Source organism: Neoarius graeffei, chromosome 7 (genome assembly GCF_027579695.1).
Source record: "Neoarius graeffei isolate fNeoGra1 chromosome 7, fNeoGra1.pri, whole genome shotgun sequence".
NCBI classification, from domain to species: Eukaryota; Metazoa; Chordata; class Actinopteri; order Siluriformes; family Ariidae; genus Neoarius; species Neoarius graeffei.
Genome location: NC_083575.1, coordinates 71,533,355 through 71,547,023, shown reverse-complemented (window position 1 = coordinate 71,547,023; position 13,669 = coordinate 71,533,355). Strand labels below are relative to the sequence as shown.

Genomic DNA, 13,669 nt, shown 5'->3' with positions numbered 1-13,669 from the left:
GACTTTTTTCAATATTTTGATATGATCATATGAATCCACATTAACAGCTAAAACTTTAAACTGCAAAAATGCACTTCTGGCAGCCTTTTTATTGACTTAATACTGTATCCCTAAGTCGTGTGACTTGTCATGACTGATCACATGATATCTTTGACAACAAGCAATTCTCTGTTTGTGAGGTCAACATTCAATGTTGGGATTTAATTAAATTTTTTTTGTAAGCCATCTTGTACGTGGAAAAAATTCGTTTAGCCTCGTTTTCATGTTGAGTTGATTTTGCACACGTGTATTCCAGGGTTTAGAAGCCAAATTTGAAATGCCCCCATATATATATATATATATATATATATATATATATATATATATATATATTAGTGCTGTCAAAAATGTTGCGTTATTAACGCGTTAACTTGACTCAATTTTAACGGCGATAATTTTTTTATCGCGAGATTAACGCTCTGTGACATGATGCCATGCCCCGCACAGCCAGAGTCCTCTGCCCTCCCCCGAAGAGCCACGGTGCTCGGCTAAGGTTTCATTTTCCCATCGGCAGCTCCAGCCCCACTTTGCAGTGGCTGACAAGACGTTATGCTCTGCAATAAAAAAAAAAAAAACATTGGTACAACCAGTGTTCGAAGTATGCCGATATTTTCGGGGGGTCCCTTTATTCCCTTGGGGGGGTGCTTGCGCTTGTCTCAGAGTGCGGCTCTCCATCGCGTGCTCACTTCGGATATGCAAATGCTTCCCGTTACACACGATTGCTATGTCAATAAACATCATTTTGACAATATTTTAGAGACCCCCCAACATTTCCCAAATCATGTTTTCAAGGGATCTCATGTCTGTTTCAGGGGATCTCGGATCCCCCGAGTACCCCCGTAGTTCGAACGGTGAGCAAGCCCATTCACTTTATGCTGATAAGAGAATTACAATGGTTTTTCATGTGACAAAAATGTGCGATTAAATTGCGATTAATCGCGAGTTAACTATGACAGTCGCGACATTAATCGCGATTAAATATTTTAATCGCTTGACAGCACTAATATATATATATATATATATATATATGGGCGGCACAGTGGTGTAGTGGTTAGCGCTGTCACCTCACAGCAAGAAGGTCCTGGGTTCGAGCCCCGGGGCCGGCGAGGGCCTTTCTGTGTGGAGTTTGCATGTTCTCCCCGTGTCCGCGTGGGTTTCCTCCGGGTGCTCCGGTTTCCCCCACAGTCCAAAGACATGCAGGTTATGTTAACTGGTGACTCTAAATTGACCGTAGGTGTGAGTGTGAATGGTTGTCTGTGTCTATGTGTCAGCCCTGTGATGACCTGGTGACTTGTCCAGGGTGTACCCCGCCTTTCGCCCGTAGTCAGCTGGGATAGGCTCCAGCTTGCCTGCGACCCTGTAGAAGGATAAAGCGGCTAGAGATAATGAGATGAGATATATATATATATATATATATATATATATGCACACGTGCACACGCAGAGAGAGTCAAGCCAGAAAGTCTGCACACCCCTTTCCAGACTTATTCTACAATAGATTGAGTTCATTTTTTTGTCACAAAATAGCTGATAATGACAAAGTGAAAGCAGGTTTTTAGACATTTGTGCTAACTTATTAAAAATGAAAATGTAAAATATCCTATGTGCACAAGTGTGCACACCTTTTTGATATAACACCCAAAAGTGAACTGAGGTGCATTTTGTTTCCACTGGTATTGCTTGAGATGTTTCTACAACTTAATTGGAGTCCACCAGTGGTAAATTCAATTGATTGGACATGATTGGGGATTGCCAACACCTGCCTATATAAGGTCCCGCAGTTGACGGTGCATGCTAGAGCAAGCTCCAAGCCATGGGGTCAAAGGAATTATCTGCAGACCTCAGAAACAGGATTGTGTCAAGGCATAGATCTGGAGAAGGGTACAGAAAAAATTGCTGCAGCTTTACAGGTCCCAAAGAGCATAGTGGCCACCACCATTTGTAAATGGAAGAAGTTTGGAACCACCAAGAATCTTCCTAGACCTGGCCGCCCGGCCAAACTGAGCGATCGGGGAAGACAGGCCTTGGCCAGGGAGGTGAGCAGGAACCCGAGGGTTGCTCTGATGGCGCTCCAGTGTATCCTTGTAGAGATGGGAGAACCTTTCAGCAGATCAACCATCCAGGCAGCACTCCACAAATCAGGCCTTTATGGTAGAGTGGTCAGACGGAAGCCACTCCTTAGTGAAATGCACATGACAGCCCACTTGGAGTTTGCCAAAAGGCACGCAGAGGACTTTCAAACCATGAGAAACAAGATTCTCTCATCTGATGAAACCAAAATTGAACTTTTTGGCCTGAATACCAAGCGTCACATCTGGAGGAAACCAGGCACCGCTCATCACCTGGCTAATGCCATCCCTACAGTGAAGCATGGCGGTGGCAGCATCATGATGTGGGGATGTTTTTCAGCAGCGGGAACAGGGCGATGAGGCCTGTTAGAGGGGAAAGATGAATGCAGCTAAGTGCACCGAGATCCTTGAAGAAAACCTGCTTCAGAGCGCTCTGGACCTCAGACTGGGGTTAAGGTTTACCTTTCAACATGACAACGACCCAAAGCACACAGCCAAGAGAACAAAGGAGTGGCTTCGGAGAAAGTCTGTGAATGTCCTTGAGTGGCCCAGCCAGAGCCCAGACCTGAATCCAACTGAACATCTGTGGAAGGAGCTGAAAATGGCTGTGTATCGACGCTCCCCATCCCACCTGACGGAGCTTGCAAAGATATGCCAAGAGGAATGGGCAAAAATGTCCAGAAACAAGTGTGCCAAGCTCGTAGCTTCTTTCCCAAGACGCCTTGAAGCTGTAAGTGCTGCCAAAGGTGCATCAACCAAGTATTAGGCTAAGGGTGTGTCCGGATATGTAACCCCTAGATAACCTTTTTTTTTATCAGTAAAATAAAGTTGCACATATTTTCTAAAAACCTGCTTTCACTTTGTCATTATGGGCTATTTTGTGTAGAATTTTATGACAAAAATGAACTCAATCCATTGTAGAACAAGTCTGTAACGTAATAAAACGTGGAGAAGGTGAAAGGGGTGTGCAGATTTTCCGGCTTGACCGTATCTCAACATATCAACTTGAGCTAGTGTGCCCAATTTCATGCTTCCATCACCTAAGACTACGTTCAGACTGCACCCTGAAACGACCCATATCCGATTTTTTTTTTTTGCCCATATGCGACCTGTATCCGATTTGTTATTGACAATCTGAACGACACAGGTCCGATTTTTTTTCACATGCGACCCAGGCCGCTTGGATATGTGGTCCTAATTCCGATGCATATCCTTTATTTTCACATGCGACTGCAGTCTGACCGGACAGGTCGCATTCATGCGACCTACGGTACACGTCATCAACAAGAGACAAACGTCACTATTCTGCGTTGGCTAATCCCGCCTCTTTGGTGGAAAATAACAACATTTGTACAGTTTTCAGAATTTAAATAGACTTTTATAGAATTGATCAAGCTAATGGTGGATTTGGTAGGGACCTGGATGTTAAATCATCCTGTAGTGAGCAATTCCAGCGTTATGGACGTGACACTTGAACTCAAAATGGCAACAAATGACCCAGTGCATGTTTTATTGTCTCCCAGTATTTAAACAGGTGTTGCATATTTTAAGGCTGTACCATACTGGAGAAGTGATAGAACAAGAACAATTCCCATAGTACATCTAGGGCATGCCAGAAAATGCCAATAAAAGATGCGTTATGGATGTGACAGAAAAAGTATCACTTTTCTTGGGTGACTGTACATTTTTATCAAACTCTGTGAAATTGTAAACCTAATGTCGAAATGGAGATATCCATTTGATAGAGGGGTCCAAGGTGAATATTAAAAAATCTTTGTTTAAAATATTTTGTATTTCATGCAGTTTCGGAAGGAAAAGTCAGCGTTACGGATGTGAAGAAATTCCGTTATGGATGTGACGCGTCTGAAATAGACATGGCATATGTTTAGAAAATCAGCAATTTAACCACCATAACCCTTTGAAAAACTCTCTAAATATCAGCTAAAGCTATCAAAGTTCTTAAATAATATTTAGGATGGCTATTGTTTTGCTGTTTTGTGGATTTTAGCATACATTTCTGTGGCTTGTGGCAATAATATAGAATTGTACATGATCAAAGTTGATTTTAGCTTGGGTTTTACATTATAAGAAAGAAAGACTGACAGTGACACATTAGGTTGGTTACAAATTGGTTCAACTTATTCACATCTGTAAAATACAGGCCTAGGTGAGATCTCTGGGAGTGGTTTTGATGTATTACATGTTGCTTTATTTTTGCATGGTGAGGTTGACATTTACATGGAATTGCCCTATTACAAGATTGTTCTGGAAATTTCCAGTAATTTGACACCTTCGGTCTCATTAGTCTGCTGCCCACATTAATCAGATTATTGTGTGAGTTCCGCCGCCGCCACAAAAACCACATCGCCAGGTCTCGCCTCATCTCCATGCTTTACTTGCAAACTTGGAGTGCGCTTTTTTTTTTGTTTACGTATTACGTAGATGTGCTTATTACGTGTCAATTTGCGCATGCGGGACACTTTTGGGTCGTTTTCCGTTCATATTGGAGATCGCATACAAGTCTCGTATAATTGGTAATGTGAACGGCCTAACAAAAAAATCGGATTTCACAACAAATCGGATATGGGTCGTTTCAGGGTGCAGTCTGAACATAGTGAAAGTGAACAATTTCTCACCTTAACAGCCCGACTGTTAAAAGTTTCAAGGTTTGTCGTCGCCAAAGATGGTGATTTTATTCATTTATTTATTTTATTTTATTTTTTTTTGGCATCGCCAATATAAAAGTGATATATTTAACATGTACACACAAGCATGCAACAAAAGCCAAGTCAAGCACACACATCCTACTCTCGCCGCATCACCCGTATTGCACAAAGTTTATTGCACATACTGTAGTTATTGTACAAGTTTCTTAGTTATTACTCATAATGTAGTTATTGCACAGATTCTTACTTATTGCACGTATTGTAGTTAGTGATATTCCCTGTGGTTATAGCACCAAGCCGTTAATATCCGTTAGTGGTCTGCGTTATCACTTTGAGCTACTGTTGTGTAGTGCACTGTGCATTAGGGTGCATCAGTTGCCCCCTAAAAATGAAAAGTTCCTCCGATCATGATGCATTTTTGTTTTTATGTTCCTTTTGGTAAGAAAACACACTGGGTGAAATATTTTGACAAAATTCAAAAGTTTAATGGTGGCACCAGGAGCTCAACGTTATGGAAAAAGCTGCTATTTTATGACAAAATTTCGATCACTTTTCATGAAACATTATGGCACCTTATAGAGCAGAGATTCTCAAACTGTGGTACGCGTACCACTAGTGGTATACGGGCTCCATTCTAGTGGTACGCCAAAAAATCACTTAATTAAATATAAATTTAAAAAAAAAGTGAAATACTATCCATAATATCCGAATGGATGAAAATATCTTATCAACCGATGACAAGAAAATGAAAGGAAATACAAATTAAGTTAATAATTTAAAAAAGTTTGCAAGTGCTTCTGGGTAGCCATACGTAGCATACGTACGCATTCCCGCCGGTTCCGCTGACAGACGGTTATCCGACATTGGTAGCTACAGACTAGGCTGTGATGGGAAAAGGTGGAGGTGGCTTTGCTAATTATGACGAGTACGACAAAATTACTGTCGTGGCTTAAATCCGCGAATGGGAGCGTGGATCAGGAGAGAGGGAGAACTGAAGAGGACGTGTGTGAGCCGAGCGCAGATGCTAACGCCAGTGGCAAAACCAGCCCCAGAACTGCTAGCAAACAGCAGAAACCAGTGAGGAGGAAGTATGACGAAAAATACATAAAACTGGGATTCATTTGGAGCGGGACAGAGGAGCTGCCCAGGCCGCAGTGTGTTGTATGCGGGGACGTTCTGAGCAATGAGTCCATGAAACCATCGCATCTCAAACGGCATCTTACAACCAAACACAGCACTAAAGGACAAACCAATCGATTTTTGTAACGAAAACGTGATGAACTGAAACAGTCCAAGTCCACCATTCTGTCCTATGGTACACCCGTAGCCAAAGCACAGGAAGCTTCATATCGTGCCAGCCTCCTGATCGCCAGAGCCGGTAAGCCGCACACAATCGGGGAACTGCTGTGTTTACCATTAGCCAGAGAGATGACGCGTATCATGTGTGGAGAGAAAGCTGCCAGAGAGTTAAACTTTTATGTGCAATTAATTTTATTTAATTCATTATTTAAGGACCGTGTTTTATTTTCCTATATTTAAACACAGTGTTACTGTTCAAAGTGCTGTGTGTAATGTTACAGTGGCCAACAATATTAAATATACTTGTTAAATAAAACCTCCGCCTTGTTTTTAATGAATACTTCGGCCTACTACCAGGGGGGTGTTTAGCCTATTTTTGGGGGTGCTCAAGCACCCCCAAAAACGAGCTCAGCACCCCCTAGCTCAGCACCCTCAAAAACACTGCTTTTGGATGTAATTTTCAGAAATAAGTGCCCTTGCGCACTGCGCAATGAATGTGTGCTCGGGCGTGTGTGTGTTCTTGAATTCACCCGTTACGTGATAGTTCTACAGCCAGTAAAATACCTCTCCTCCTTGCGTCCCTTCTGATTGGGTTGCCTGTCCGCGCTAGTGCTTGCTACGACATGGTGGGTTTTTTTAACTGGATTCCACGCCAATGAGGAACTCGAAGTAGCACCTGAGTATTACTGGCATAGCGAGATGTGAAGGTACGGACTGGAGTTACAATTGTTAAACACAACGCAATAATATGCATAATGCAATATTGATGTTCCCTGGTCTATGAACAGAATGATAAAAACGACATTTATCATCCATATCGAGATACTTTGTGGTTGTAAATGTGTAGATATCATAGTTTATTGGGTCAGCTTCTGTTAAAGCATTGCATAAGTCTAGTCTAGTCTTCTTGTCTAGTTAAGTCTAGTCTAAATGCAGAATAAGCGTGGAAACACTGTCGTTCAAGCCAGGTGCCTCAGTCAGCTCTGGGGGCCAAGCACCCCCAAAGATCAGATGCTAGAATTGCCGCTGCCTACTACGCTACTGTATTTTAATGTTGGTCATTATTGTGGTACTTGGAGAGCCAAGTATTTTCTGAGGTGGTACTTGGTGAAAAAAGTTTGAGAACCACTGTTAGAGTATACCAAATATCTTAGATCCACATTTTTAGTCCATGTTCTAAATATATTCTCAAGCACAGTTTGAGTTTCAGCTGTTCATTGAATCATTGTTCAACTACTTTTAAACAATACAAATGTATTATGAATCACATTAATGCTTCTCAATCCCTTGCAAAGGTTCTTAACATGATCTCTGGCTCACAAGAAATCAATAAATGGAGTCCAACATTGTGATTCAAACCTTACGCGAAAACATAAAATAAGCGTTTTTTGGCAAAAAATGAGCCTCATGGTGCCACCATTAGACTTGAATATGGTCAAAAAATTTTACAGGATGTCTTTATTGGTGAAAAGGAACACCCAAACAAAAATGCATCAGATTTTATGAAAGTGAGGGCAACTGATGCACCCTACTGTGCATGATGACGGCCTTGGAAAAGAAATAATTCACGATCCTAGACATGCAAGCATCTATAGACCTGAACCCCCTACCTGATGCGAGGAGATTGAAAACATGATGAGTGGGTTGTGTCGAGTCCTTGATAATGCTGGATGCTTTTCTCAAACTGGTAATTGGGTATCAGTGACGTTACGTAACATTGCAGGCGTTTAGCAGACGCTCTTATCCAGAGCGACGCACAACGGACCCAGAGCAGCCTGGGGAGCAGTTGGGGGTTCGGTGCCTTGCTCAAGGGCACTTCAGCCATTCCTGCTGGTCCAGGAAATCGAACCGATGACCTTTTGATCCCAAAAGCTGCTTGATGTCTTGTCAATGATGATTTTTATCCAAATCTGTTTGGGTTCTGTGCTGGGGATCGGACTGTTCTGCCAAGCCACACAGGACCAGATCATTTAGAGCAGGGGTTCTGACTCCTGTACGGTAACTGTACACTTGATTCCAGAAAATTCCCTCGGTACGGATTTATTTAGGTCATAAATATTCAGTCGGTCTCTTACAGCCTTTGAGGTTTCTGTTCACGAAATCACATTAGGGCTTGTTTGAAATTGGTGCTTGGACCCCTAAATATAATAACTGTGTTAATGTTGGCTGTGGTTTTCACTGCTGTAAAACATTAAAAAAATAAAATAAATCACACACCTGTTGGTTTTGCTTCACACACCCTACTTTGAGAATCATCGATTTGGAGCATTACCTTCAGTTTCATTTATTTACTGCCAGTATATCAGCTTTACCTCGGAACACGCAGCCATCTGATTACTGCACTCTCTCTACACCCTGCATGATAAAGTTGTGTGTTTGTGTGTGTGTTTGTGTGGGTGCGTGTGTGTTTTCCAGGGAAGGTCAGGTGGCAGGACTTTGATCAGGATCTGTACGTGGGGGCGACAGTGGTGAAGCCGGGACAGGATCCCTACGCCCGCAACAAGTTCAACCAGGTGGAGAGCGACAAACTGCGAATGGAGCGCGGAGTCCCAGACACCAGACATGACCAGTGGGTGTCTGTTCTCGCTGTGTTTCATTTCCATTCATAACTCGGGCACTTTTTCATCCAAAACCATTTACTCGTGAGGCAGAGTACAGTCCAAGCGTATAGATATTAAAGTATTACCAGTAGTGATCCAGTTCCCTCATCTTGCCCTTCTAACCTGGTTTATATGGAATCAATTTTGTGCCAAAATGTTCATACAATACTTTTGAAATGTCAAGCCAAAACGACAAATCAAAATACACAAAAAAGTCAATTTTTTTAGACTGGCAAACAAATTATTCGTGTAATCGTGCAAAATATCAGTCTATTACTCTTCAGAAACCTTTTATTTTTGTTCCGCGTCTTTCTCAGTTTTGTTTGACGTAATTTATTTTGGTTGGGATTCCAGCTTTCTCGTTTGCGCTCCCTGACTTTTTGCTTGCAGTTTTGGCACAAACTTCACGTGTGGGTGGGCTGTCCAGGAATACATTCCCATTGGCTAACTTGTGTTTGACTGACAGCTATGCTCAGCCATTCCCTACTCGGATTCTGGCGGACTGTTTGACGAGTGACCGATCCATTGACGGTAAACAAGGATCGAGTGGACTTCAGTGGCGACTATGATATTGAATTAATTCAACAAAGTGTAAGTGCGGGACAAATGTGTTGTATGTGTTGCAGTAGTGCACATTATGCAGGCGTGTTTAACGTTAGCAAGATAGCTATTATATTGAGTAGTGGAGCTAAGGCTAACATTTGACTTGCCACGAAACACCTGCATAATGTGCACTACTGCAACACATACAACACATTTGTCCCGCACTTACACTTTGTTGAATTAATTCAATATCATAGTCGCCACTGAAGTCCACTCGATCCTTGTTTACTGTCAATGGATCGGTCACTCGTCAAACAGTCCGCCAGAATCCGAGTAGGAAATGGCCGCTACAGCCTCCGGGGGAATGGCTGAGCGTAGCTGTCAGTCAAACACAAGTTAGCCAATGGGAATGCATTCCTGGACAGCCCACCCACACGGGAAGTTTGTGCCAAAACTGCAAGCAAAAAGTCCGGGAGTGTAAACGAGAAAGCTGGAATCGCAACCAAAATAAATTACGTCAAACAAAACCGAGAAAGACGCGGAACAAAAATAAAAGGTTTCTGAAGAGTAATAGACTGATATTTTGCACGATTACACGAATAATTTGTTTGCCAGTCAAAAAAAATTGACTTTTTTTTTTTTGTATTTTGATTTGTCGTTTTTGTTTGACATTTCAAAAGTATTGGATGAACATTTTGGCACAAAATTGATTCCATAGGTTTATGGTTCATATTTGACACACTATTGCTGAAGATCTATCTATCTATCCATCCATCTATCTATCCATCTATCTATCTGAGAGAGAGAGAGAGAGCTTGGGGGGATTTTTGCAACACTGTCACTATGTCTCATCAACTCACATGATGTTTAGGGCTTTCCATTCTGCTCATTTTGGAAAAGGTTTGTAAAATGTAAGTTTAAAAAAAGGGCGGCACAGTGGTGTAGTGGTTAGCGCTGTCTCCTCACAGCAAGAAGGTCCGGGTTCAAGCCCCGTGCCCGGCGAGGGCCTTTCTGTGTGGAGTTTGCATGTTCTCCCCGTGTCCGCGTGGGTTTCCTCCGGGTGCTCCGGTTTCCCCCACAGTCCAAAGACATGCAGGTTAGGTTAACTGGTGACTCTAAATTGACCGTAGGTGTGAATGTGAGTGTGAATGGTTGTCTGTGTCTATGTGTCAGCCCTGTGATGACCTGGCGACTTGTCCAGGGTGTACCCCGCCTTTCGCCCGTAGTCAGCTGGAATAGGCTCCAGCTTGCCTGTGACCCTGTAGAACAGGATAAAGCGGCTAGAGATAATGAGATGAATGAGAAGACCAGATCCCAGGTTACGATGCACACTCACTACATAGGGTCTAACACAATGATGGTGATAGCAGTGATGCGATTGGGCTGTTGGCCCAAATGAACACAATTTGAGATTCAGCCACAGGAAAGCAGATCTCTGATAGAAGCCTGTTTGAAAATGGCTAATTACATTTCTCCTAATATCACTTCATTGTGTCTTACATCAGTAAATTGATGTAGAGTTTCCAAATTATGGGAGAACAGCATGCCAGTATGTGAAGTAAATGCTTTCTGACAGGCTAGCATAAGCTACTACATGGACTCAATAGTCTAAATATTACTCTGTGCTTGTTTTTAGGCTTTAGATATTTAAATGAAGTGAAAATGTAATTTTCGGTGAGCAGCAGTGTGGTAACGGCAGCTCTGATGGTCGTCCCTGCTGTAATTTTATATTATAAAAGGTTTATACAGTATTAATGTGTTTATTATAATGCATTATGGTTTCTATAGCAACAGCTATTTCACTGGGATGATGTGTATGGCAGATGCTTCACATAATCTAATGATTAAAATAATAAACAGATTTAAAAAGCCTGTTGATCTAGTAAAGGGTTCTGTAAGGAGATGTTTGGTCAGTGCTTATGGAAGGAGTCTTCAGCGTCCATCAGTAAGTTTTCCACTTCGTGACGGAGGATTTTCTCTGCGACGCCACAAGCTGCAGGGTTTTTCTGCCGTACTAACTTTTCGAGAACAGAGAGGCTGGTGAGGGGAAACGCTGTATACCTGCTATTGCACCGACAGTGATGAGGAAATAGCGTGTCTCGTGGATGGTCTGCAAAAATAAACATAACTATGATGTCTCTATTATTAAATGAACAATTATATTGATTGGCAAGTTGCTGTGGTATCAGAGGAAGAAAGCAATTCAGGACATGCAGTAATTAATCAACTTCAGATTGAGAGCAGTCAGTGTTCTATGGACACGAGTGGTTTTTTTTTAGCTGGGAAATACACCACTCATATTTTTCATACAAGCTACATTTAGGACATGGAGAACCAAAACCATGACATACGGTAAATCTCTATTTTTTTCGAGGTCCGGTTTCCATCAAATCCTGCGCTCTGATTGGCTGGCGAGCGGGTCTGTATCCTACGGTACGGACCCTGGTTACAGACCTCTGGCGACTCGCTCGTTCACAACAACAACAAATATAGTAGCAATTTTTTGTCAACATTTATTTTCGCATTTCTCAGGAGAACAGCATTAATTTTACATCATGGATAGCGATAACGACAGTGTTCACAGCAAAAGCGAGTTTTACTACCCTGAGGAAGAAGAAATAAAATAAAATATTTCAGGAGAAAGCTAAAAACCTGTAACTTGCTAACGCCGAGCAAAAACATGGCTGAATCCTGAATGACTCCTATTTGTACAAATAGGGGACTACATAGGCAGCAAAATGTAGTTTTTTCCTGCCATGGAAGTGCACTTGTATACCGAGGAGGAAGCCATTTGCATTACAGCCGTGAATGAGGATTCAAAATGGCGGCTCGGCTCGGTTTTCCCTTTCGGGCGCTCTCGTTTTCTGTTAGAATTTGGTAAAGAAAAAAATAAATATTACCAGCTTAAGGTCGGTCCGTATGGTGAAATACCGTGACCTTGGCCTTGAATACTGACCTTGTCCCAGAGGGCCTCGCTCAGTACTTTCAAGACCTCGGTCACGGTATTTCACCATACGGACCTCCTAGCTGGTAAATAACATGCATGTATGTCACTCGTGAGGAAATCGATGAATTGTTTTGATAAATGTGGGTACTTTTTGTGTGTGAATGTGTCTATATAATAATAATAATAAGAAGAAGAACAAAATTGCATATTGGCTTGAAGATATGAAGTTTATCTTCTGTTGAAAAACTCACATTTTTCACTCAAAAGACATCACAGATCTGAGTTATATATTTTAATAGTGTTAGATCAGATCTATTCCATTCAGCTAGCGTGATATTGAACAAGTCAAAGACGAGTAACTGAATGAAATCTATCTGATATACCACAAACAATCCATTATTATTATACATGCACATTCCTTTCGAGTGTTCAACGCGTCTTTCTCTTTCAAAATTCTCTCAAAACCTTCCGTGTTTAACAAAGCAAACCTGGCAGCCATGTTTGTTTATAAATTCTCAGTCGCTCGCTAGTGCGGAAGTTTTACGTCTCTGACGTGTGACGTCACGTTGTCTTGACAACCACGCAATATTGTAAACCATATTCAACGCTCATTGGGTAGAGTGACGTAATACACGTAGGATAAGTGATGTGTGAACAATATTGCATGCTGTTAAGCCAAGTGAATGAAACTCACTAGAAGGGAATAGAACACGTTTTTATTCTATCAAAAAAAGTGTCCTGTATGTACAATAATTTCTGATATTTTACTCCGATGATGTCGCGCCTAGTGTTTTCCCGCTGACTGGAGGCACGTTGGCAAAATGGCGAACACCGGTTCTGATAAACGGTCCTACATCTGCGAAGCGTCCTACGGTAGGAGGGGATGTCAGACATGTCTGTCGAGCAGTCCTACATTGCAGGAAATCGTACAGTGTGATTCAACTTTAACTTTTAGTCATAGTTCACGGTTTTTCCCTCTGCAAAGAACATGCTTCTACAACCCCGATTCCAAAAAAGTTGGGACAAAGTACAAATTGTAAATAAAAACAGAATGCAATGATGTGGAAGTTTCAAAATTGTATATTTTATTCAGAATAGAACATAGATGACATATCAAATGTTTAAACTGAGAAAATTTATCATTTAAAGAGGAAAAATTAGGTGATTTTTAAATTTCATGACAACAACACATCTCAAAAAAGTTGGGACAAGGCCATGTTTACCACAGTGAGACATCCCCTTTTCTCTTTACAACAGTCTGTAAACGTCTGGGGACTGAGGAGACAAGTTGCTCAAGTTTAGGGATAGGAATGTTAACCCATTCTTGTCTAATGTAGGATTCTAGTTGCTCAACTGTCTTAGGTCTTTTTTGTCGTATCTTCCGTTTTATGATGCGCCAAATGTTTTCTATGGGTGAAAGATCTGGACTGCAGGCTGGCCAGTTCAGTACCCGGACCCTTCTTCTACGCAGCCATGATGCTGTAATTGATGCAGTATGTGGTTTGGC

At 41.8% G+C, this 13,669-nt stretch overlaps 1 protein-coding gene across 2 annotated transcripts in view; it reads left to right on the top strand.

Annotated features, from left to right (window-relative positions):
* galnt2 (UDP-N-acetyl-alpha-D-galactosamine:polypeptide N-acetylgalactosaminyltransferase 2) overlaps nucleotides 1-13,669 on the top strand; it is a 334,306-nt gene that overhangs the window by 179,872 nt on the left and 140,765 nt on the right. For both annotated transcript variants that reach the window (XM_060926345.1, XM_060926346.1), the window contains exon 3: nucleotides 8,488-8,641. In XM_060926345.1, coding sequence (XP_060782328.1) covers nucleotides 8,488-8,641 — 154 coding nt within the window. The remainder of the gene's footprint in view (nucleotides 1-8,487; nucleotides 8,642-13,669) is intronic.